General features: G+C 38.6%; 1 protein-coding gene and 1 long non-coding RNA gene across 5 annotated transcripts in view; one reads left to right on the plus strand and one right to left on the minus strand.

Moving 5' to 3' along the window:
- The window catches only part of SCLT1 (sodium channel and clathrin linker 1), a 258,454-nt gene that overhangs the window by 48,865 nt on the left and 185,102 nt on the right, over positions 1-24,487 (minus strand). For 2 of the 4 annotated variants that reach the window (XM_049709469.1, XM_049709468.1), the window contains exons 18-19: positions 23,373-23,569; positions 18,157-18,207 (exon numbers count right to left, since the gene is read on the minus strand). In XM_049709469.1, coding sequence (XP_049565426.1) covers positions 18,157-18,207; positions 23,373-23,569 — 248 coding nt within the window. Of the gene's footprint in view, positions 1-18,156; positions 18,208-22,275; positions 22,396-23,372; positions 23,570-24,487 lie in introns of all 4 variants that reach the window. The other 2 variants (XR_004480803.2, XM_033419426.2) reach the window with 2 other exon arrangements.
- Positions 453-23,567, plus strand: LOC125964313 (uncharacterized). Its single transcript, XR_007477225.1, has 3 exons — positions 453-1,418; positions 3,841-4,005; positions 23,439-23,567. It is a non-coding gene; the product is annotated as an uncharacterized LOC125964313 (long non-coding RNA).

A 24,487-nucleotide genomic window follows, 5' to 3' on the forward strand; every position in this document is an offset into this window, starting at 1 on the left:
TGTTCATTGTAGTTTTGTGTTACTGATTTTGGATTTGAAGTAGCAGTCATCTCTTCCAACCTATACTGCCTTCAGGTGAGAGATACCTTTCGTTAGTCCTGATATAGGTTCTGGGGCTTTCTCTGACCTCGCATGGATACGCCTACTTTATGCTCCTTGCTCCCTCTCGTGGCAGAATTCCAGAATTCATAAGCTCGTACGTCTCCTCTCAATTCCTCTCCTCTCAATTCCACTCCAATGTGTCAAAATATATATATATCCTCTAACAGAATGCTGTAATTCCTCCTCTGAATATCTGGACTTCTACAAAGGCTCTCTTGTCCAGATAACTGATTTGGGGTGACTGCCCAAATCAGTTATCTCCAGATGCTCCCAGATTGTGGCTGAAAGGGGCTAGAGCCAGTTGATAGGCTTCTGCCAGTTCCACTGCCCATACTGAGGTCTGTGTCTCTATTACCCAATGCATGGCTGGGCAAGGCTCCTCCCGGGTCCCTTCCTGTATGTATAGTCCTGGATCCCACAACTCCCACAGAGGCACTTTTATTTGTGGATGGATGACAGAGTTTTGTTGTTTAAGGGAGAGGAACAAAAATGAAGGATGTCTTATGCTATTATAATTTTGACATCACTCCTCCAACAGGATTCTAACTGGGAAATAGTATGGGTATTTCTTGACTTGGGAGGTGGTTACATTGGTGTTCGCAATATACCTTTTAAAAAACTGTACGTGTTTTATGCATTTATACTATATTACAAAAATTTTAAAAGAATAAAGAGGGTATGCCCATGGACCCTAATCTAAAAGAGGTAAGAAAATAATTTTTAAAAAACAGTTAATAAAAAACAGTTTCAGACTCCAAGAACTTCAGTAATTCTAAATTACTGAACATATTAGTATGGACTGGAGAAATACAGGAAACTTGAGGAAAATAATGGTGCTTGAGCTGGAATGGCAATATCCGCAAATTGGGCAAAACAATGCATATTTGGTCTTGTGATGGTTGTAAAATATGCCCCCAAATTCTTTGAGATTCTTCTTTTCGAAAAGTGGAGCCTAATTCTTCTCACCTTGAATATGGGCTGGACATAGACTTGCTTCTAATGAACATGATAAAGTGGAAGTGACATGTGACTTCAGATACTACATCATAAAAGGCATTATGATTTCTTCCTTTTTCTCTCTTTTGGATTGTTTGCCAAGGGGGAAGACAGCTTCCATGTCATTAGGATACTTTTGCTTCTCTGTGAAGAGGCTACGTGGCACTGAACTGAGGTGTGGCCACAACCCACTAGGAACTTAGGTCTCCTGCCAACAGCCATGTGGGTGGGCTTGGAAGTGGATTGTCCAGCTCCCATCAAATCTTCACATCACATCTTAATTATAACTTCATGAGAGAACTTGAACCAGAATCACCCAGGTGAGCTACTCCCAAATTCCCTGACTCATGACATTATGAAAGAATAAATGTTGTTTTTAAGCAACTAAATTTTAGGGGAATTTGTTGCATAGCAATAGATAACCAATGAAATTCTAGAGTCATGGCATTGGGAGTGGAAAAATAGGAGACATTTCAAAAGAAGTATCAACAGTACCTGGATACTGAAAGAAAATGAAGACAAAGAATGAGTCACAGATGGCTAAAAGGTTTTATATCCAGGAGATTAGGGAAACAGTACCACCAATAACAGAGACAAGACCATTAGAAGTAGAAATCTATTTGGAAGATGTAATACTGTAAACTGGGTTTTGGAATGTAGAAATTAAGATAATAACAAGACAAATAGTAAATATCCTATAGATAGTTACAAAATTAGGACAAACATTAGGTAAGGTGTAGGGCTGGATGGGGTACAGTGGAGAATACAACAAAGAGGTGATAATTAATAGTATAAGAATAGAAATCTTTTTAAAGAAAAGAATTTGAGATCAGAAGGTCTATGTTATTTCAAGTTTACGTGCGAGTACCTAAAAATAGAGAAAAAAGTAAAAGAAAAATTATTGAAGCAGCCAGATAAAACAAGGTGGATTATTTAAAAACATAGGGAAGAAGAGCAAAAAAGAAAGAAAAACTATTTTCACTTCAAAGACCAGCATAGGCATATGAAACTATTAAACAAGAGGAGAGAGAGAGAAAGGGAGGGAGCTAATCAGTTTGTTTCTTTATTTTGGGGACAGAAGTCATGTTTTTCCCAAATGAGCCACATTTAAAGCTTCAGGAGATTAGTAATTCATTAATGAAACTGATAATGGAAGTCCTGAACAGAGAAGATGAAATCAAAATAATATCTATGGGAATAGTAATGCCATAATATAATCAAACAAGAATTCCCTTTTGTGATATTTCTTTCTTAGATTTCAGCATTCAATTATCTTTAGTGTCAAGACCTGTTTTCACCTTAAAACCCCTCCATCAAGTGTAAACATATTTCATTTATGTAAACATTTGTCATTACAGAATTTATAAACCAGGAATCACTAAAGATGTCATTTACTATTAATTTTTGATTACTAATATTTTTATGTTCCAGTAAATATGTTCCTCCAAAATTACCATTCACTGCTGAGCTTTGGATCTTTTCTTCTGCAGTGTATTTCCCACCTTCAATGCTCAAGCCAGATCAACATTTATTCCTAAAATCTATTACATCTCTCAATATTTGAAAACTGGGTTTGAGTAATCAAAGAAGCCTTTTATTATCTTGACTTAGCTCATTAGGAAGAGTTCTACCAAAAGATGAATGACTTTACCAATCTAGCATCACCTTGTTAATATTATCAGTAGGTACTAAAGGTCTTGAGTGATTATATCAAATAACCACAGTTACCAGTTTCATATTTTGAGATTTACTCACATATTTTCACTAATAAAGTATTTTATCCAACTTTTTCTTTTTTTACAATTATAGCTGAACTGGTTGGTTTAATGTCACTGGTATGTTCTTTTATATTCCTCTAAGTTGTCTGAAGTCTACTCTTCTTCCTCATCTTTGCTCTCTAGTTTGATCTTTTTTGTTTTTTAAATAAATTTATTTATTTTTGGCTGTGTTGGGTCTTCATTGCTGTGCACGGGCTTTCTCTAGTTGTGACGAGCAGGGGCTACTCTTTGTAGCAGTGCGCGGGCTTCTCACTGCAGTGGCTTCTCTTGTTGTGGGGCACAGGTTCTAGGAGCACGGGCTTCAGTAGTTGTGGCTCACAGGCTCTAGAGCGTAGGCTCGATAGTTGTGGCTCACGGGCTTAGTTGCTCTGCAGAATGTAGATCTTCCCAGACCAGGGCTTAAACCCATGTTCCCTGCATTGGCAGGCGGATTCTTAACCACTGCGCCACCAGGGAAGTCCCCAGTTTGATCTTTTGTATGTGTCACATGTAGGAACACTTATATTCTGTGCCCATGCCAGATCTCTGCCTCAGTTTATGTTTTGGAGGAAAATAATTCATGAGATTCATTGATTTGTCTATAATTGAAAACACAGCTACACAAATTTTCCTTCACTGAACACTTATATTAGAGGTTACTTTAAAAGCATGAAACATCTTAGAACATTTAAAATAATTTTAGTTATATGTATTTAATTTATAGGGCTTATGTCGTACAAATGAAGGTGTTTATTAGTCAAATATATTTAATCCTACATGTTAAAATATATATGTACAGAATCTAAGATGTATATAACTTAAAATCTAGAATATCTATAATTTTTGAAGATATTATTTGATTTCTCTGAACTAATAATACCCTCCAAAATATGGATAATCTCACAACTCACAGGCTCTTAGTAGTAATGAGATAACTCATGAGAATCATGTGAAAATGCCTTGATAATAAAATACATATATATAGGAGTCAAGATGGCAGAGGAGGAGGAGGAGGACGTGGAGTTTATCTCTCCCCACAAACGCATCAAGAACACATCTATGAATGGAACAGTTCTCACAGAGCACCTGCTGAACACTAGCAGAGGACCTCGGACACCTAAAAGGACAAGAAAGATCCCCATGTAACCGGGTAGGACGAAAGAAAGAAAAAGGGATAAAAGGAAGAGGAGAGGAAGTGGGATGGGACCTGCACCCCTGGTGGGGAGCTGAAGGAGAGGAGAGGTTCCCGCATCTGGGGAAACCCCCTCACTGGTGGGGAGATCAGCTGGGACCGAAGGGGAGCTTCGGGGGCTCGGAGGAGAGTGCAACAACCGGTCTATGCAGGCAGGACAGAGTGAGACTTACACAGATGGTCCTTACCACGGCCTTGTTCATCCCATCCTGAGACGTGTGTCTGCCGGTGCGCACAGGGGCTGGGTGTTGGAACATGGGGTTTGGAGAGCAAACCTGGGGAGGGGACTGTTGTCGGCTGTGAGGATACAGCCAGAAGGGATGGGAATGAGGAGCTCTGCAAATGGGAATGCTCATGGAGGAAACCCGGACCACCAGAGAAATGAAGCACCATCGTTGAGTGACATGCAAAGGGCGGGTCCACCACTGCAGCCTCTCTCCTCATGAGCCAGCCCCTTCCTCCCAGGTATTAGGGAGGGTTCCTGCTGGAGTGGGCTCACGCATCCCTGGCCGCCACCTCCTCCGGCCCCTCCCTGGCTGGGCAGCTTGCTTGCCTTGATTGCCACCACGGGCCCCTCCTGCCTAATGGGCTTGCATGTCTCAGTCACCACCCTGGCACCATCCCGCCTGCGAAGCCTCCATGCTGGCCGGGTGAAAGCAAAGCCTGAGAGTCACCAGGGCCAATTACTAGCATACTAGCAGATGCCCCAGGGAATATTAATTGGCGTGAGCTCTCCCAGAGGTCCTCATTTCAGCACCAAGACCCGGCCCCTCCCAACAGCCTGCAGGCTTCAGTGCTAGAACTCCTTAGGCCAAACAGCCAGCAAGACAGGAACACAGCCCCATCCATCAACAGACAGGCTGCCAAAAGTTGTACTAGGCTCAGAGCCACCCCAAAATATACCCCTTGTGAGAGCCCTGCCCACCAGAAAGACAAGACCCACTGCTACCCACCAGAGGGCAGGCACCAGTCCCTCTCACCAGGAAGCCTGCATAAGCCCCTGGACCAACCTCACCCACCAGGGGACAGACACCAGAAGCAAGAGGAACTAAAATCCTGCAGCCTGCAGAAAGGAGAAAACAAACACAGTAAACTGGACAAAATGAGATGACAGAGAAATATGCTGCAGATGAAGGAGCAAGATAAAAACCTACAAGAACAACTAAATGAAGAGGAGATAGGCAATCTATCTGAAAAAGAGTTCATAGCAATGATAGTAAAGATGATCTAAAATCTCAGAAAAAGAATGGAGGCTCAGACCAAGAAGATAAAAGAAATGTTTGACAAAGAGATAGAAGATGTGAAGAACAAACAGACAGAGATGAACAACACAATAACTGAAATGAAAAACACACTGGAAGAAATCAATAACAGAGGCAGAAGAATGAATAAGTGAGCTGGAAACATAGTGGTGGAAATCACTGTCACAGTAGAACAGAATAAAGAAAAAAGAATGAAAAGAAATGAGGATTGTCTCAGAGACCTCTGGGACAACATTAAACGCTTCAACATGTGCATTATAGGACTCCCAGAAGAAGAGAAAGAGAAAGGCCTGAGAAAGTATTTGAAGAGATATTTCTCTGACATGGGAAAGGAAATAGTCACTCAAGTCCAGGAAGCATAGAGAGTCCCATACAGGATAAATCCAAGGAGGAACACACCAAGATACATAATGATCAAACTGACAAAAATTAAATACAAAGAAAAACTATTAAAAGCAACAGGGGAAAAAGCAACAAATAACCTACAAGGGAATCCCCATAAGGTTATATGCTGATTTTTCAGCAGAAACTCTGTATGCCAGAGGGAGCGGTATGATATATTTAAAGTAATGAAAGGGAAAAACCTACAACCAAGAATACTCTACCCAGCAAGACTCATTCAGATTCGATGGAGAAGTCAAAAGCTTTACAGACAAGCAAAAACTAAGAGAATTCATCACCACCAAATAAGCTTTGAAACAAATGCTAAAGGGACTTCTCTAGGTGGGGGCAGTGGGAGAGGCTACAACTAGAAACAAGAAAATCAGGTATGGGAAAGTTCACTGGTAAAGGTAAACATACAGTAAAAGTAAGAAATCATCCACACACAAATATGATATCAAAACCCACAACCATGAGGAGACTACAAATGCAGGAAATGGGAATTGCATTTGAAATTAAGAGACCAGCAACTTAAAACAACCTTGTATATATATAGGTTGCTATATCAAAACCTCATGGGAAGTGCAAACCAAAAAACTACAATAGATACACACACACAAAAGAAAAAGCAACCCCCACACAACACTAAAGATGGTCATAAAACCACAAGAGGAGAGAACAAAAGAGGAAGGGAAGAAAAAAGACCTACAAAAACAAACCAGAAACAATTAAGAAAATGGATTTAGGAACATACCTATTGATAATTACCTTAAATGTAAATGGATTAAATGCTCCAACCAAAAGATATAGACTGGCTGAATGGATATAAAAATAAGACCTGTATATACAAGAGACCCATTTCAGAACTACGGACACATATAGACTGTAAGTGAGCAGATGAGAAAAGATGTTCCATGCAAATGGAAAACAAAAGAAAGCCAGAGTAGCAATACTCATAGCAGACAAAAGAGACGTTAAAATAGACTGTTACAAGAGACAAGGAAGGACACTACATAATCATCAAGGGATCAATCCAAGAAGAAGACATAACAATTATAAATATATATGCAACCAACACAGGAGCACCTCAATATATAAGGCAAATGCTAACAGCCATAAAAGGGGAAACTGACAGTAAAACACAGTGATAGTGGCAGACTTTAACATGCCACTTACAACCAACGGGCAGATCATCCAGAAAGAAAAGCAATAAGAAAACAGGAGTCTTAAATGAAACATTAGGCCAGATAGACTTATTGATATTTATAGAACATCCCATCTGAAAGCAGCCGAAGACACTTTCTTCTCAAGTGCACATGGAACATTCTCCAGGATAGATCACATCTTGGCCCACAAATCAAGCCTCGGTAAATTTAAGAAATCATATCAAGCATCTTTTCCAACCACAATGCTATGAGATTATAAATCAATTACAGGAAAAAAAAAACTGCAAAAAGCACAAACACATGGAGGCTAAATAATATGTTACTAAACAACCAATGGATCACTGAAGAAATCAAAGAGGAAATCAAAAAATAGCTAGAGGCAAATGACAATGGAAGCACAATGATCCAAAACCTATGGGATGGAGCAAACGCAGTTCTAAGAGGCAAGTTTATAGCAATAAATGTTACCTCAGGAAACAAGAAAAATCTCACATAAACAACCTAACCTTATACCTAAAGCAACTAGACAAAGAAGACAAACAAAACCCAAAGTTAATAGAAGGAAAGAAATCATAAAGATCAGAGCAGGAATAAATGAAAGAGAGATGAAGAAAGCAACAGAAAAGATCAATGAAACTAAAAGCTGGTTCTTTGAGAAGATAAACAAAATTGATAAACCTTTAGCCAGACTCATAAAGAAAAAAAAGGAGAGGACTCAAATAAGTAGAATTAGAAATGAAAAAGGAGAAGTTACAACAGACACCACAGAAACACAAAGGATCATGAGAGACTACTACTAGCAACTATCATGCCAATAAAATGGAAAACACAGAAGAAATGGATAAATTCTTAGTAAGGTACAATCTTCCAAGACTGAACCAAGAAGAAATAGAAAATATGAATGGACCAATCACAAGTACTGAAATTGAAACTGTGATTAAAAAACTTCAAACAAACTAAAGCCCAGGACCAGATGGCTTCACAAGTGAATTCTATCAAACATTTAGAGAAGGGTTAACACCTATCTTTCCAAAAATTTGCAGAGGAAGGAACACTCCCAAGCTCCTTCTACGAGGCCACCATCACCCTGATACCAAAACCAGACAGAGATACCACAAAAAAAGAAAATTACAGGCCAATATCACTGATAAACATAGATGCAAAAATCCTCAACAAAATACTAGCAAACCGGATTCAACAGCACATTAAAAGGATCATACACCATGATCAAGTGGGATTTAGCCCAGGGATGCAAGTATTTTTCAATATATGAAAATCAATCATTGTGATACCCCACATTAAAAAAATGAAGAATAAAAACCATATGATCATAAAAATTAAAACCTGCCCCCCAACCCCCATATGATCATCTCAATAAATGAAGAAAAACCTTTTGACAAAATTCAACACCCATTTATGATAAAAACTCTCCAGAAAGTGGGCATAGAGGGAACCTACCTCAACATAAAAAAGGCCATATATGACAAACCCACAGAAAATATCATTCTCAATGGTGAAAAACTGAAAGCATTTCCTCTAAGATCAGAACAAGACAAGGATGTCCACTCTCACCACTTTTATTCAACATAGTTTTGGAAGCCCTAGCCACAGCAACCAGAGAAGAAAAAGAAATAAAAGGAATCCAAATTGGAGAAAAAGAAGTAAAGCTGTCACTGTTTGCAGATGACATGGTACTATACATAGAAAATCCTAAAGATGCTACCAGAAAATTATTAACGCTCATCAGTGAATTTGGTTAAGTTGCAGGATACAAAATTAATGCACACAAATCTCTTGCATTCCTATACACTAGCAATGAAATATCAGAAAGAGAAATTAAGGAAACAATCCCATTTATCACTGCATCAAAAAGAATAAAATACCTAGGAATAAAACTATCTAAAGAGGTAAAAGACCTGTACTCAGAAAACTATAAGACACTTATGAAAGAAATCAAAGATGACACAAACAGATGGAGATATATACCATGCTTCTTAGATTGGAAGAATCAATACTGTCAAGATAACCATACTATCCAAAATACCTACAGATTGAATGCAATCTCTATCAAATTACCAATAGATTTTTTCACTGAGTTAGAACATAAAATTTTGCAATCTGTATGGACACACAAAAGACCCCGAATAGGGGCTTCCCTGGGGGTGCAGTTGGGGGTCTGCCTGCCGATGCAGGGGACACGGGTTCGTGCCCCGGTCTGGGAGGATCCCGCATGCTGCAGAGCGGCTGGGCCCGCGAGCCATGGCCGCTGAGCCTGCGTGCCCGGAGCCTGTGCTCCGCAATGGCAGAGGCCCGCGGACCGCAAAAAAAAAAAAAAAGACCCCGAATAGCCAAATCAATCTTGAGAAAGAAAAATGGAGCTGGAGGAATCAGGCTCCCTGACTTCAGGCTATACTACAAAGTTACAGTAATCAAAACAGTATGGTAGGGGCTTCCCTGGTGGCGCACTTGTTGAGAGTCCGCCTGCCAATGCAGGGGACGTGGGTTCATGCCCCGGTCCGGGAAGATTCCACATGCCACGGAGCGGCTGGGCCCGTGAGCCATGGCCGCTGAGCCTGCATGCCCAGAGCCTGTGCTCCGCAACAGGAGAGGCGACAGCAGTGGGAGGCCTGTGTGCTGCAAAACAAACAAACAAACAACAAAAAAAAACAGTATGGTACTGGCACAGAGACAGAAATATAGATCAATGGAACAGGACAGAAAGCCCAGAGATAAACCCATGCACCTACAGTCGCCTAATCTATGACAAAGGAGGCAAGAATATACAATGGAGAAAAGACAATCTCTTCAATAAGTGGTGCTGGGGAAACTGGACAGTTACATGTAAAAGAATGAAATTAGAATGCTCCCTAACACCACACAAAAATAAACTCAAAATGGTTTAAAGACCTAAATGTAAGACGAGACACTATAAAACTATTAGAGGATAACAGGAAGAACATTCTTTGACATAAATCACAGCAAGATATTTTTTGACCTACCTCCTAGAGTGATGAAAATAAAAACAAAAATAAAAAAATGGGACCTAATGAAACTTAAAAGCTTTTGCACAGCAAAGAAAACCATAAACAAAATGAAAAGACAGCCCTCAGAATGGGAGAAAATATTTGCAAATGAAGTAACTGACAAGGGATTAATCTCCAAAATATACAAACAGCTCAGGCAGCTCAATATCAAAAAAACAAACAACCCAATCAAAAAATGGGCAGAAGACCTAAATAGACATTTCTCCAAAGAAGACATACAGTTGGTGAAGAGGCACATGAAAAGATGCTCAACGTCACTAATTATTAGAGAAATGTAGATCAAAACTACAATGAGCTATCACCTCACACTGGTTAGAATGGCCGTCATCAAAAAATCTACAAACAATAAATGCTGGAGGGCTTCCCTGGTGGCGCAGTGGTTGCGAGTCCGCCTGCCAATGCAGGGGACACAGGTTCGTGCCCCCATCCGGGAAGATCCCACGTGCCGCGGAGTGGCTGGGCCTGTGAGCCATGGCCACTGAGCCTGCGCGTCCGGAGCCTGTGCTCCGCAATGGGAGAGGCCACAATGGTGAGAGGCCTGCGTACCCCCAAAAAAAATAAAAATAAAAATAAAATAAATAAATAAATAAATGCTGGAGAGGGTGTGGAGAAAAGGCTACACTGTTAGTGGGAATGTAAATTGGTACTATGGAGAACAGTATGGAGGTTCCTTAAAAAAACTAAAAATAGAGCAACCATATGATCCAGCAATGCCACTCCTATATATCTGGAGATGTATCTGGAGAAAACCATAATTCGAAAATACACATGCACCCCAATGTTCACTGCAGCACTATTTACAATAGCCAAGACGTGGAAGCAACCTAAATGTCCACTGACAGAGGAATGGTTAAAAAAGAGGTGGTACATATATACAATGGAATATTACTCAGCTATAAAAAGGAAGAAAATAATGCCATCTGCAGTGACATGGATGGACTTAGACATTGTCATACTGAGTGAAGTAAGTCAGACAGAGAAAGACAAATATCATATGAAATTGCTTATATGTGGAATCTAAAAAAATGGTACAAATGAACTTATTTACAAAAAAGAAAGAGTTACAGTTGTAGAAAACAAACTTATGGTTACCAGGGGGAAGGGATAAGTTGGGAGATTGGTATTGACATATACACACTACTATATATAAAATAGATAACTAATTAAGAAGCTACTGTATAGCACAGGTAACTCTACTCAATACTCTGTAATGACCTATATGGGAAAAGCATCTAAAAAAGAGTGGATATATGTATATGTATAACTGATTTACTTTACTTTATATCAGAAATGAATACAACATTGTAAATCAACTATACTCCAATAAAAAATAAAAAGAAATACATGTATAACTGGGATAAAATTACTTTTCAAAAAATCAAGTCGTATTCCTGAAGTCATAAACTGTAAAAAGCATTAATAATCTTTCTAGCCCAGACTACAAGCAGCAGACAGAGTAGTATTAAAACTATTTTGATAGACTCAAGGCAGTTAAATTCAACATTCTATGTGTTTCCTTTTGGCAAGGCACTTTGCTCAATACTTCAGGGAATACAAACAAAAATAAAACACACTCACTATCAATAATCTACTGGGAGTGATCAGTTGGTGTGCACAAATTACATATACAATATACCAAAATCCAAGCATCCAAGAAAAATATTTTATGGGTTTAGAGTAGGATAGAGTTTATAATGTTTATAAATATTTTTCAGTAAAACATATGAATAGGCACAATTAAGGAAATGTTTCTGTGTATCTATATACATGTGTATATGTGTGTGGGCACACGTAGATACACTTGTATCATAAATCGCTTCCTATCATTTCATGTCAGGTTTTTTTACAGAAGTGTACGCATATAACTTAGAAAAAGACTGTTTTCAGAGTTCTTTTGAATTTGGAATTGCAGATAATGAATTGTAGACTTGTATAAACTTTTTAAAGTCCGGAGTTTCCTCATGTATGACAAGGGAGTGTGACAGTTAATTTTATGTGTCAACTTGGCTGGGCCGTGGTGCCCAGATTTGGTTAAACATTATTCTGGATGTTTCTATGACAGTGTTTCTGGATGAGATTTACATTTAAGTCACTGGACTTTAAGTAAAGCAGAATGCCCTTCATAATGTGGGTGGGCCTCATATAATCAGTTGATGGCCTGAATAGAACAAAAAGCTGACTTGCCCCAAGCAAGAGGGAACTCTGCAGTAGACAACCTTTGGATTGAACAGTAACACTGGCTTTTCATGTCTCCAGCACGAATGCCTGTGGGTTTGAAATGCAACTCCTTAAATCTCTAGCCTGCCAGTCTTCTCCATCAGAGTTTGGACTCACCAAGCCTCTATAATCAGTTGAGCCAATTCCTTAAAATAAACCCTTTTATAGACACACACACACACACACACACACACACCCTATTGGTTCTGTTTCTCTGAGAAACCCTAATACAGGGGGTATAATAGCATTTATTTCATAAAGTTTTTGAGATGATTAAAGGAGTACGTAAAGTGGCAAAGAATGTGTATTCAAGAAATTACAGCTATCATAAATATACTCTTTAGATTGATGTTAAGTCTACATTATTTTATATGGCTTTGTTTTTCCTTATGTAAGCATTGTGAACTGCCCAACATCAAGAATTACATTATGACAAACACATGGTGGTTTGCTTTCAACTGCATCAACTTAGTTAAGCTGGAATTATGTTTTTCCAGGATTCCTTTCCCTGCCTGGTCCTAGGCTGGTGTTGACCATAAGAGAAATTTGTGCAGTAGGCTGTGAAGCTGGCGGGCACCTGGCACTGTGGCAACTCATGCACAGTTGCTGGTATGTTAGGTCACTATGTTGGTGTGGGGCACCACCAGAACCCACAGCAATTCCATCTTCTGCCTCTTGGCAGATGTCCTCTTTTGGCCTCTTGGGTCATATACAGATCCATGGTGAAGGGCAACAGCTTCTCCTGCAGATCATCCATGAAAGTGGTTGGAGGTAGATGTGGTGAAAGACAGGTGAAAATAGGGTTCTTGTTTGTCCTTGTGAGTGCTCTCATCTACATCCAGGTTTCCTTCACAACCGCTGATTTAGCTGACACACAGTGACTTCAGGATTAGCATGAGATGCAGACACAACGACATTGCATTGGTTCCTCTACCAGCGCCACTGTGTAAGGCCTAATTTCCAAAATAAATCCCATATTCTATATCACCTGGAGTAGCTCTGTTTCCCTGAATAAAACCTGATACATAGAGGAACTGGTACCAGAAGAAGTTCCAGAGGAATATAACCTATGAATGAGTACTCTAACTGGTCGTGAGTTATCTAAAATTGGTTCTATGCTTTGATTAAATTTAAAGGCCAGTGGTAAAGGGGACACTGGTAATCCATGGTACGCAAAGGTAAAAGAGTTACTTAAATTATTACCTATATAATCGAGTGCCTGTACAACATATGGTTTTGAGTGACCAAATAATTAATGACATAGAATAGTTTAGTGAATGAAGAGTATAATGCAGCTTTTAGGTACAATGGAGAACTTTGAAAATAAAAATAAAGAGGTCAGAGTTTTCAATTATGAGCTCAAAGTCTAGATTAGGGGCCTGAAATCTACCATGACTACCCTAAAAGAAACCCTTATCTCCACTGGCTGCAAGGCTGAGTTTTCTGATAATCAAATCCAAAGTCTAATTCCATGGATGGCTGAACTACACCACAGCCTGAATTCCCAACCTTGCAGGGTCTTTTCACCCCTACAAATTGAAATGGGGACATGTGAACAGACAGACTCCAATGAAGCTGGAGCCTTGAACCCTTAAATTCTGCAATGCCTCCTTTGCCAGTAGAAGCAGTCCTTCTACTCTGTTTGGAAAGGTAAGTCTCCTTTGCCTGAAACGTGGCCTCACCTGAGAGGGTTGCCTTGCAAGGAATAGGTGACTCCCTTCACGATTTACCTTACCATCATCCATTGCTTCTATATCTGTAGCCAGACTGAAGTCTAATAAGCTCTAGGAAATGAGGTACAAAACAAGACCTGTGAGGAGGCAGAATGCACTAAAATAATTATGATTCTGCCAATTTTACACATAGAAAGTATGTGTGAGAATAGATCCTAAGGGTGTTAGATTACAGCAGAAAGAATAAAACATTGGATTAAGCCACACTTACCAATATGGGCTCACAAAGCAGATATTCTAGATCCAATGAATTAGCTTGAGTATTTTGGTTTGCTTGGTCAGTTGAACAAAATCTGGATTCAAAGGTGACCTATACTGAACACTGAAATGTAAGAAGCTCCTTGTTATAGAGTAGAGCAGGGTTTCTCAACCTTGGCACTACTGACACCATTGGCTGGAAAATTCTTTGCTGTGCAGTGCTGTCCTGAGCATTGCACGATGTTTAACAGCATCCCTGTCCCCTACACTAGATGCCAATAGCATCCCTGAATGTGTCTGGATATTTTCAAGACAAATGCTCCAGGGAGGGGAGGAGGACAAAAATCATCCCCACTTGAGAATCACTGGTGTCGAGGAAGTTATCAAAAGTTAGGGAGACTGGAAAGCTAGGGTAGGCTTTTTAAATGTTAAAACCAATTCATCCATCTTTCAACTATGTCCCCCAGGAGGGTCCAGAGGACATTTCCTTCACCAAGACTATGAGAAATATAGTCACAACAGTTGCCCCAGTATCCCTGAAGAGCTCTGTAGTGGTTATTCTCTGTTGGACTGAAATGACAGTGGGAATTGCTACCACGGAACTGGGCTTCCTGAAGTTAAAGAAAATGATACAATTCTCAACAGCAAGGGTGATGTACTGACATTAAATCTCCAAAGAAAATGCAGTCATCATTACTGGAATGGCAGTAGAGTTGAAGTAGTAATCAGTAAAGTCTGATTTACAGAGATCTTTGGGGCTTGATAATTTTATCACTGTCACCCTGGAACTGAAATAGATGGGCAGTCTACTAAAGTCTTATTTGATTTGCAGAAATAGAAAAGCTCTAGGTCTTGTGAGTAGCAGTCTTGAATCATTGTAAGACAGTGTCATGACCCTTTAACCAATTCTCAAACTTGAATCAGTTCACAGACTCAGAGCTCTTGAATGAAGGAAGGAGCTGTAGGTTCCTTTGAACCTTTTATAAATCCATATATACTTCCTCCTGGCCTTCCCCTAAGAAGGACCTGTGAAGAGCAGGCAGGGTAACCATGCAATGGGGAAGGGGAAATTCAGACACTTTCAGGATTACTGGACACTTGCTGAAATGACAAATTCCTGGAGACCCCAAATACCACTGTGGTCCACCAACCAGAGAGGTTAATGTAGGTCAGGTCATCAAAGGAGTTTTGGCTTGAGTTGTCTCACAGTGGACCCAGGGTGTCCATAATCCTACCCTGTGGTTATCTCCCTGGTTCTGAGATGCATAACTGGAAGAGACATATTGAGCAATTAACTGGCAAAATCTCTACGTTGGTTCCCTAACCAGTGAAGTAAGGGCTATTATGATAGGAAAGTCCAAGCAGCATTTGGTGAAGTATAGTGAGTACAGGAAGAGTAGAATAAATGCTGGATTTTTTGGTTTATCTTCTTTTCAGAAAGAGTTGTTTCTATAACGTCTTCCAAAGGTAACCAAAGAATTTTTGCTTTATGTAATATCATTCTGAAGTCACAGACTTTTAATATACTTGGTATGTTGCAATTTACTGCAGATATTCTTTTTGATGCTCAAACTGTCACCACATGGGTCAGTGGGAGCTTCCTCAAGTTGGCTCCTGGGTCCTTTTAATCTTGATACCTTCTTAGCCTTCTGCTACCACAGGGTGTTTTCCAGGCTCATCTTGTACTTTCCTATCCCCGATCTGTTATCAGTCATTCATCTAAGGAGTCCTGGTTTCTTTTAGGATACCTCATTGTATCTGAATACTGGTCACTGTATCTAGGTCCTTTTAGTGGACAAAGCTAGGAAATATATATTTTAAAGAGTAAAACACAGCATAAGTTCATATACTAATATTTCCAATTTCAATTTAGAATTATAAGTTTTATTTAATTTCTTTGAGTTTTTTCTCCTTATGATGAAAATCTTGGTTCTTAAAGACATTTATATAATTACTCATTTGCTTTATCCTATAATTATAAGTTTCACAGTAATAATACCAATGTTATTGCTAACAAAGACTACTAAACACATTTTATATATTTTTTGCATTTCCTTTTACCCTTAGGATTAATCTCACTAGGGTATACAGTCTAATTACTGTTAAATGTCACATGAAATAACTCAGCTGCGTAGTTAAGCCATCAACTTCCTACAGAATTGTTGATTTATTTAATTTTACTTTCAATTTTTAGGTATTGTTTTTAAAATTTGATTTAATTAAAAGTAATTATATAGGGACTTCCCTGGTGCCGCAGTGGTTAAGAATCTGCCTGCCAATGCAGGGGACATGAGTTCTATCCCTGGTCCGGGAAGATCCCACATACCACGGAGCAACTAAGCCTGTGCACCTCAACTACTGAGCCTGCGCTCTAGAGCCCACGAGCCACAACTACTGAGCCCACACGCCATAAGTACTGAAGCCCACGCGCCCTAGAGCCCGCATGCTGCAACTACTGAAGTCCGTGCACCTAGAGCCTGTGCTCCGCAACAAGAGAAGCCATGGCAATGAGAAGCCCACGCGCCGCAACAAAGAGTAGCCCCAACTTGCCACAACTAGAGAAAGCCCGCGCACAGCAACGAAGACCCAATGCAGCCAAAAACAAATAAAAAACAAAAAACATTATATAAACATTTATATAGTTTCAAAGTCAAGCCTACAAATCTATAAAACAAGGTTCATTTAAAGAAGTCTAGTCTTCATCCTTATCCTCTTCTCTCCCCTCATGGAAAACCATTTAAATTATTTTTTGTCTTCTCTTTTTTAAAAAAGCAGAATGTGCGTGTATGTGTGAGTCTGTCTGTCTGAACGCAGTGTATATATAGCATGTTTGTATATATATGTACACACACACACTCAAATGCCCTCCCTGCCAATGGTAGAATACTATACACACTATATACTACTTTTTTTTTTTCACTTAATATGTTTTGGATACTCCTCCATGTGCTAGTATTTTGACTGGGGTTACACTGACTCTACATACAGTCAGGGTGGGGAGTGCTAACAAATTTATAATGCTGAGTATTCTGATCAATTAACATGATCTCTACTTACTTAGGTCTTCTTTAATTAGTTTTATTTTTTATTTTATTTTTTAAAATTCAAAAAAGTTTTTTTAAAATTACTTTTAATATCATAGTTTTCATGTAGAAGTCTTATACCTCATTTGTTAAATTTATTCGTGGGTATTTGATATATTTTGATGCATTGTAAATTTTACTATTTTTAAAGTTTTATTTTGAAATGTTTGTTGCTGCTATGTATGTAGAAACACAATTGATTTTTGTATGTTCACCTAATACTCTGTCTATGAATTATTTTAGATTTTCTACATATACAGTTATGCTGTCTGTGAAGAATGACTGTTTACTTCCTTCCTTTCCTTACCTTTTATTTCTTTTCCTTGCCATAGTGCACTGATTAGGACTTCTGGTACAAATACTAACAGAAGTGGTAACAGTGGTCTTCTTTGTCATCTTCCCAATCTTCAAAGGAAAGTTATTAACACTTTATTTTATTTTGCTGTTAGGAATAATGTTTAGAATAGATGCCTTCATAAAATTAAGGAAATTCTATTCCTAGTTTGCTAAGAGATATATTGAAAATCATAAATGGAGAGATATTAAATTTTCTCAAATCCTTTTTCTGTATCTATTGAGAAGAACTTATGATTTTTCTCTTTTAATTAATTAATAAGTTAATGTGGTAAATAACATCAATTTATTTTCTAATATTTTAATAGTTTTGCATTCCTGGGATAAAGTCAAACTGGTAATAATTTTTTTGTTAGTTATTTAATACTCTTAGTAGATGCTTTCTATAATTCATGTAACTTTTTTAGTCGTGGTAGAGGGCAGGTCCAAATTTCCTACTTCACCATTAAATGGAAGCAAAACCTTTTCTTTTCTCTTAAATTTATTCTAACTACATTTTCATTCCAGCATTCCACCAAAACTGTTCTTACCATAATTAACAAGACAACCACAGAGTGCCAAACTGAAAGGTTCATTAGAAACTTCATTCTTAAAGGGCACACACAAAATCTTATGTGCACCAGGACCCAGGGCAAAAGCAGTAATTTGATAGAAGCCTGGGCCAGACTTACCTGTTCGTCTTGGAGAGTCTCCTGGAGAGGTAGGGATGGCTGTGACTCATCCTGGGGACATAGACACTGGTGGCAGCCATATGTAGAAGCTATATACTGTGTGGACACTGATGCTTGTGGCTGCCGTCTTGAGATCCTCCCTCTAGCTCATTAGTGCCAAGACCTGGTACCACCAAACAGCCCGCAGGCACCAGTGTTGGGACGCCTCAGGCCAAACAACTAACTGGGTGGAGACACAGCCCATCCATCAGCAGACAGGCTGCCTAAAGACTTCCTGAGGCCACAGTTGCGTCTAGACATGGCTCTGCCCACCAAAGGACCAAGACCCAGCTCCACCCACCACTGAGCAGGCACTGGCCCTGCCCTCCAGGAAGTCTGCACAAGCCTCTAAACCAGCATCACCCAGAGCGGGTAGACACCAGATGCAAGAAAACTATGATCCTGTAGCCTTCACACCCAGCCCATGCACAGCAGGCCAAGGCAAGCTTCGGAACACCACAATCCCCCATAACCAACTATGTCAGGAACCAGCCCCTGCTCACCAGCAATATGACACCAGCTCTGGGATCCTTCGGCCCTATAGCCAGACTCCAGGACCTGGCTTTGCCTGCCACTGGTACAGCATTAACCCCAGGACCTGGCATCACCAACCAGTGGGCAAGCAACAGCCTGGAGTCTTTTAGACACTGACTCTGCCCACCAGCGAGCCAGCACTAGCCCAGAGCCCGCTAGGGTTCTGCAGCGAGCTGCTTCGTGACCAGGTCTCACTAACCAGTAGCCAGCAGCATCTGCACAAGGCAGGGCCTGGCAACCAACCAGGCTAGGGGACAACAAGCCTACCAGACTGCCCACATGGTCAGCCTGCCACAACACAAGGACACACATAGACCTCTTAGGGGGAACCCATAGAATGTATAGCTTGGGCGACAAGAGGGGAGTATGCTGCTGGGACACACAGGACATTTCCTACAAAAGGCCACTTCTCCAAGATTGAGAAGCATAACTAACCTACCACATACATAAAAGTACGAATAATATGAATAGCAACAGAGGAATATGTTGCAGACGAAGGAAGAGATAAAATCCTGGAAGAAGAAATAAGTAAAGTGGAGATAGGCAATTTACCCAAGAAAGAGTTCAAAGTAATGATCATAAAGATGATCAAAGAACTTGGGAGAAAAATGGATGCACAGAGCAAGAAGTCAGTAGTTTGTCACAAAGAGTTAGAAAATATGAGGAACAAACAACCAGAGATGAAGACTACAACAACTGAAATGAAAAATACACTATAAAGAATCAACAGGAGACTAAATGATGAAGAGCAACGGATCAGTGAGCTAGAAGACAGAGTAGTGGAAATCACTGCCACTGAACAGAAAAAGAAAAAAGAATGAAAACAAATGAGGACAGTTTAAGAGACCTCTGGGACAACGTTACGCACAGTAATATTAGCATTTCAGGGGTCCCAAGAAGAAGAATAGTGAGAGAAAAGGCCTGAGAAAATATCAGAAGTCATAACAGATGAAAATTTCCCTAACCTGGGAAAGGAAACAGTCCCCCAAGTCCAGGAAGTGCAGAGAGTCCCAAAAAGGAACATACCAAGAACACTGTAATTAAAATGACAAGAATTAAAGATAAAGAGAGAATATTAAAAGCAGCAAGGGAAAAGAAACAAATAACATACAAGGGAATGCCCATAAGGCTATCAGCTGACTTTTCAGCAGAAACTCTGCAGGTGAGTAGGGCGTGGCACTATACATTTAAAGTGATGAAAGGAAAAAGCCTACAAACCAAGAATACCCAACAAGGCTCACCTTCAGATTGACAGAGAAATCAAAAGCTTTAAAGACAAAAGATAAACTTCAGCACCACCAAACCAGCTTTCCAATAAATGTTAAAGGAACTTCTCTAGGAGAAAAAGAAAAGGCCACAGCTAGAAACAAGAAAATTACTGAATGGAAAACTCACCAGTAAAGGCAAACATACAGTAAAGGTTAGGAAATCATCCACACACAAAGCCAGTAGGAAGGTTAAAAGACAAAAGTAGTAAAATTATCTATATCCACAATAAGTAGTTAAGAGATACTCAAAAAAATTAGATGTAAAATATGACATCAAAAATAGTAATCATGAAGGGAAGACAGTACAAATGCAGGGTTTTAAAATGCATTCGAAATTAAGAGATTGGCAATGTAAAACAATGTAAAACTGCTTTATATATGAAGCAGTACCTATACTGCTTTACAAAAACCTCATGGTAACTGCAAAACAAAAATCTGTAACAGATATATACACAAAAAAGAAAAAGGAATCCAAACATAACACTAAAGATAGTAATAAAGTCACAAGAGAACAAAGGAAGAAAGGGGAAGAAAAGGCCTACAAAAATAAGCCCCAAACAATGAACAAAATGGCAATAAGAACATACGTACCAATAATCACCTTAAATGTGAATGGACTAAATGTTCCAACCAAAAGACACACAGTGGCTGACGGGACACAAAAAAAGACCCATATATATGCTGCCTACAAGAGACTCACTTCAGATCTAGAGACATGCACAAACTGAAAGTGAGGGGATGGAAAAAGGTATTCCATGCAAATGGAAATCAAAAGAAACCCAGAGTAGCAATACTTATATCAGATAAAATAGGCTTTAAAATAAAGACTGTTGGAAGAGACAAAGAAGGACAATACATAATGATCAAAGGATAAAATCAAGAAAAAGATACAACAACTGTAAATATATATGTACCCAACATAGGAGCACCTAAATACATAAGGCAAATATCAATGAACATAAAAGGAGAAATTGACAGTAATACAAAATAGTGGGGGACTTTGATACACCACTTACATCAATGGACAGATCATCCAGACATAAAATCAATAAGGAAATCCTTGCCTTAAAAGACACATCAGACCAAATGAACTTAATTGATATATATAGAGTATTCCACCTGAAAGCAGCAAAATACATTCTTTTCAAATGCAAATGGAACATTCTCCAGGATAGATCACATGCTAGACCAGAAAACAAGCCTTGATAAATTTAAGAAAATTGAAATCATATCAAGCATCTTTTCTGACCACAAAGCTATGAGACTAGAAATCAACTAACTACAAGGAAAAAACTGTAAAAAACACAAACATGTGCAGGCTAAACAATATGCTATTAAACAAGCAATGGATCATTGAAGAAATCAGAGAGGAAATAAAAAAGAGACAAATGAAAATGAAAACACAACAATCCAAAACTTATGGGACACAGCAAAACAAGGTCTAAGAGGGAAGTTTATAGTGATACAGGCTTACCTGACATTTTTCCAAAGAGGAAATACAGATTGCCAACAGGCACATGAAAAGATGTTCAACATCACTAATCATCAGGGAAATGCAGCTAAAAACTACAATGAAATATCACCTCATACATGTCAGAATGGCTACTATCAAAAACAACACAAATAACAAATGGTGGCAAGGATGTGGAGAAAAGGGAACCCTCATACATTGCTGGTGGGAATGTAAATTGGTGCACCCACTGTGGAAAACAGTATGGAGGTTTCTCAAAAGCTAAAAATAGAACTACCATGGGACCTGGCAATTCCACCCTTGGGTATATATACGATAAAAAACCCCACCACTAATTCGAAAAGATACATGCACTCCAACGTTCATAGCAGCATTATTTACAATTGCTAAGACATGGAAGCAACCTAAGTGTCTATCAATAGATGAATGGATTAAAAAAAGATGTGGAGTATATACACAGTGGAATACTACTAAGCCATAAAAAAGAAACTAGTGAACATAACAAAAAAGAAGCAGGCTCACAGATATAGAAAACAAACTAGTGGTAACCAGTGGGGAGAGGGAAGGGGGGAGGGTCAGTATAGGGGTAGTGGATTAAGAGTTGCAAACTATTAGGTATAAAATAAGCAAAAGGATATATTGTACAACACAGGGAAAATAGCTAATATTTTATAATAACTATTATATAAATTAAATAAAACCTTTAAATATTGTGAATCACTATATTGTATACCTGTAACATATAATATTGTACAGCAAATATTCTTCAATTAAAAAAATAATAAAATGCAAAAAACCCCCACAAACCTTAATGGTTAGGACTATGTTGTCTTCACATGAGCTGCCTAAATTTGAAACCAGGATCTGTCACTTCGTTAGCTATGTGACCTTGAACAAGTTCCTTAACCTCCCTCAGCCTCAGTTTATCTGTAAAATGTAAACATCACCTATTTTTATCGCTTACTCTTTTTGAATTTTTATTTTTAACCATTCTGTCTTGATTCTTGTTTGTCTCAATATTTTTTCTCAGTCTCAGTGGAATTTTCATCTCTCCAAACTAATTTTCAGAAGTTAGTCCTTGGATAGCTTAATTTCCCTATCCAGACTTCGTTTCTATACCTTCTCACTCCATGACTTTAAAAATCATGTGTATGTTAGTGATTTCCAAATATACTGCTCCTGTTGCAATATTTTTCCTGAACTCCAAACTTATGTATCCAACTAACAAGTTGATATTCTGACTTAAATGCCTTTTACGTGGCTCATACTTAACACGGCCCAAAGCAAACTTTTTAAAAAAATGATTTTCAGTCCTTCAAAACTTAACCCAAGTTACCATCATTTTTTACTTGGATTATTACAGTACTGGTTTGCCTTCTCTCTTCTTCTACCCTTGATCCTCTCCAGCCTATTCATCACACAGCAGTCAAAATGACCTGTTGAACAGTTAAGCCTGATTATATCATTTTGCTAAAAGCCCTTCATAGCTTCCCATTTCATTCGTCATAAATGTTCAAGTTCTTTCTGCATGGGTCAGCAAATTCTTAAAGGGCCAGAGAACAAATATTTTAGGCTTTGTAGGCCACATAGATTTTGTTGCAACTACAGAACATTACTATGCTATATCTATATGCAAATAGTATTAAGATTCTAAACTGCTATGTCCAACAAAAATCATTGTATTTTCTGAAGTATGCATAAAATTTATAAAACAAACAGTATTAGTTTGGTTTATAATGCTTAATATTTTTCATAGTAGTTTAATAAATATTTGCTGAATAAAATATATAAGTACAAGGCCCAGATTTATACATTTTTACAAAAAAGATTATGGCAAGAACATTAAACTAAAAGTTAAATAATTTCTTCTGTAAAACGTATCAAACAATTAATAGTGGACTTACTTTAGACTACTGATTCTAATTTCCGCACTCTCAGTGAGTTTCTTCATTTCTTCTTTCCACCTACAGGCTGCCTTCTGCTGAGTTGCTAAGAGATGCCTCAGTTCAACTGTGGAATTTCGATTACTGTCTTCCATCTCTCTTAACTGAACTTCAAACCCATGTTCCTTTATTGAAAATTCATGCTCCATCGTACTGATCTAAGGAATAAAATGAACACAGTATTTTTTCTTCTCTGTTTTTCTAGGAGATATACTGATCAATGATATATACAAAAGGAATCATTTTTTTTTGTGTTTGCGGCATAGAAATATTTGGATGAGAAACCTATATAAAAATTAAGTTTATAATTTGTCTCCATCACAGATGAAGACTTATGCTATTTTATAACATAAATTTAATGAAACCAGAATTATGATGGACTACAAATTTTTCACCACTTTCCCCAACACCTGAAATGCCAGTAGGAAAAAAGTATACTATCTGAAATAAAGCTGCTCTCATCATCTACTTTTACTTTTCTTGCCAGAATCCATAGAAAATACTCATGCTCTCAGTAACTGAGAGTTGGGTTTAAACGGAAGCCATTTATGTTTTTAAAACACAAGAAGTGTTCATTGGTTTATTATAAAGGATACAACTTCCGCACAGTCAAATAGAAGAGACACACTGAGCAAGGTATGGATGTAGGCGGAGTGAGGAGCTTCCACGCACTCTCCAAGTATGCCATCCTCCCAGCACTCTGATGTGCTCATGAGAAGCTCATCTTAGAAGCTCCTTAAGTCACTTTTGATTTACATACTAAAGTTCAGATTGCCTTTCAAAGGGCAGGAATTCCTTTACCACTTCAGTTACAGTATAAATGAACAACGTATTTTGTTTTTCAGGAAAAGACTACAGTGATTTTCAGAAACTCATATGGAAATGTCTTCAGTTATTTCTAGGTTATTTATGTCATTATAGTAAAAATACCTTAATGCAGAACGAACATACAAATAAATGCTCTTTGGATACCCTAAAAGCTTTCTCAGCTGGGTTCAGGGAGAGAATTAACCCTAATGTCCTAAAGTACCCAGTGTATGTAGTGAACTGTCTGCTTTTGTATGCAGCTAGAATGA

Source organism: Orcinus orca, chromosome 4 (assembly GCF_937001465.1).
Source record: "Orcinus orca chromosome 4, mOrcOrc1.1, whole genome shotgun sequence".
NCBI classification, from domain to species: Eukaryota; Metazoa; Chordata; class Mammalia; order Artiodactyla; family Delphinidae; genus Orcinus; species Orcinus orca.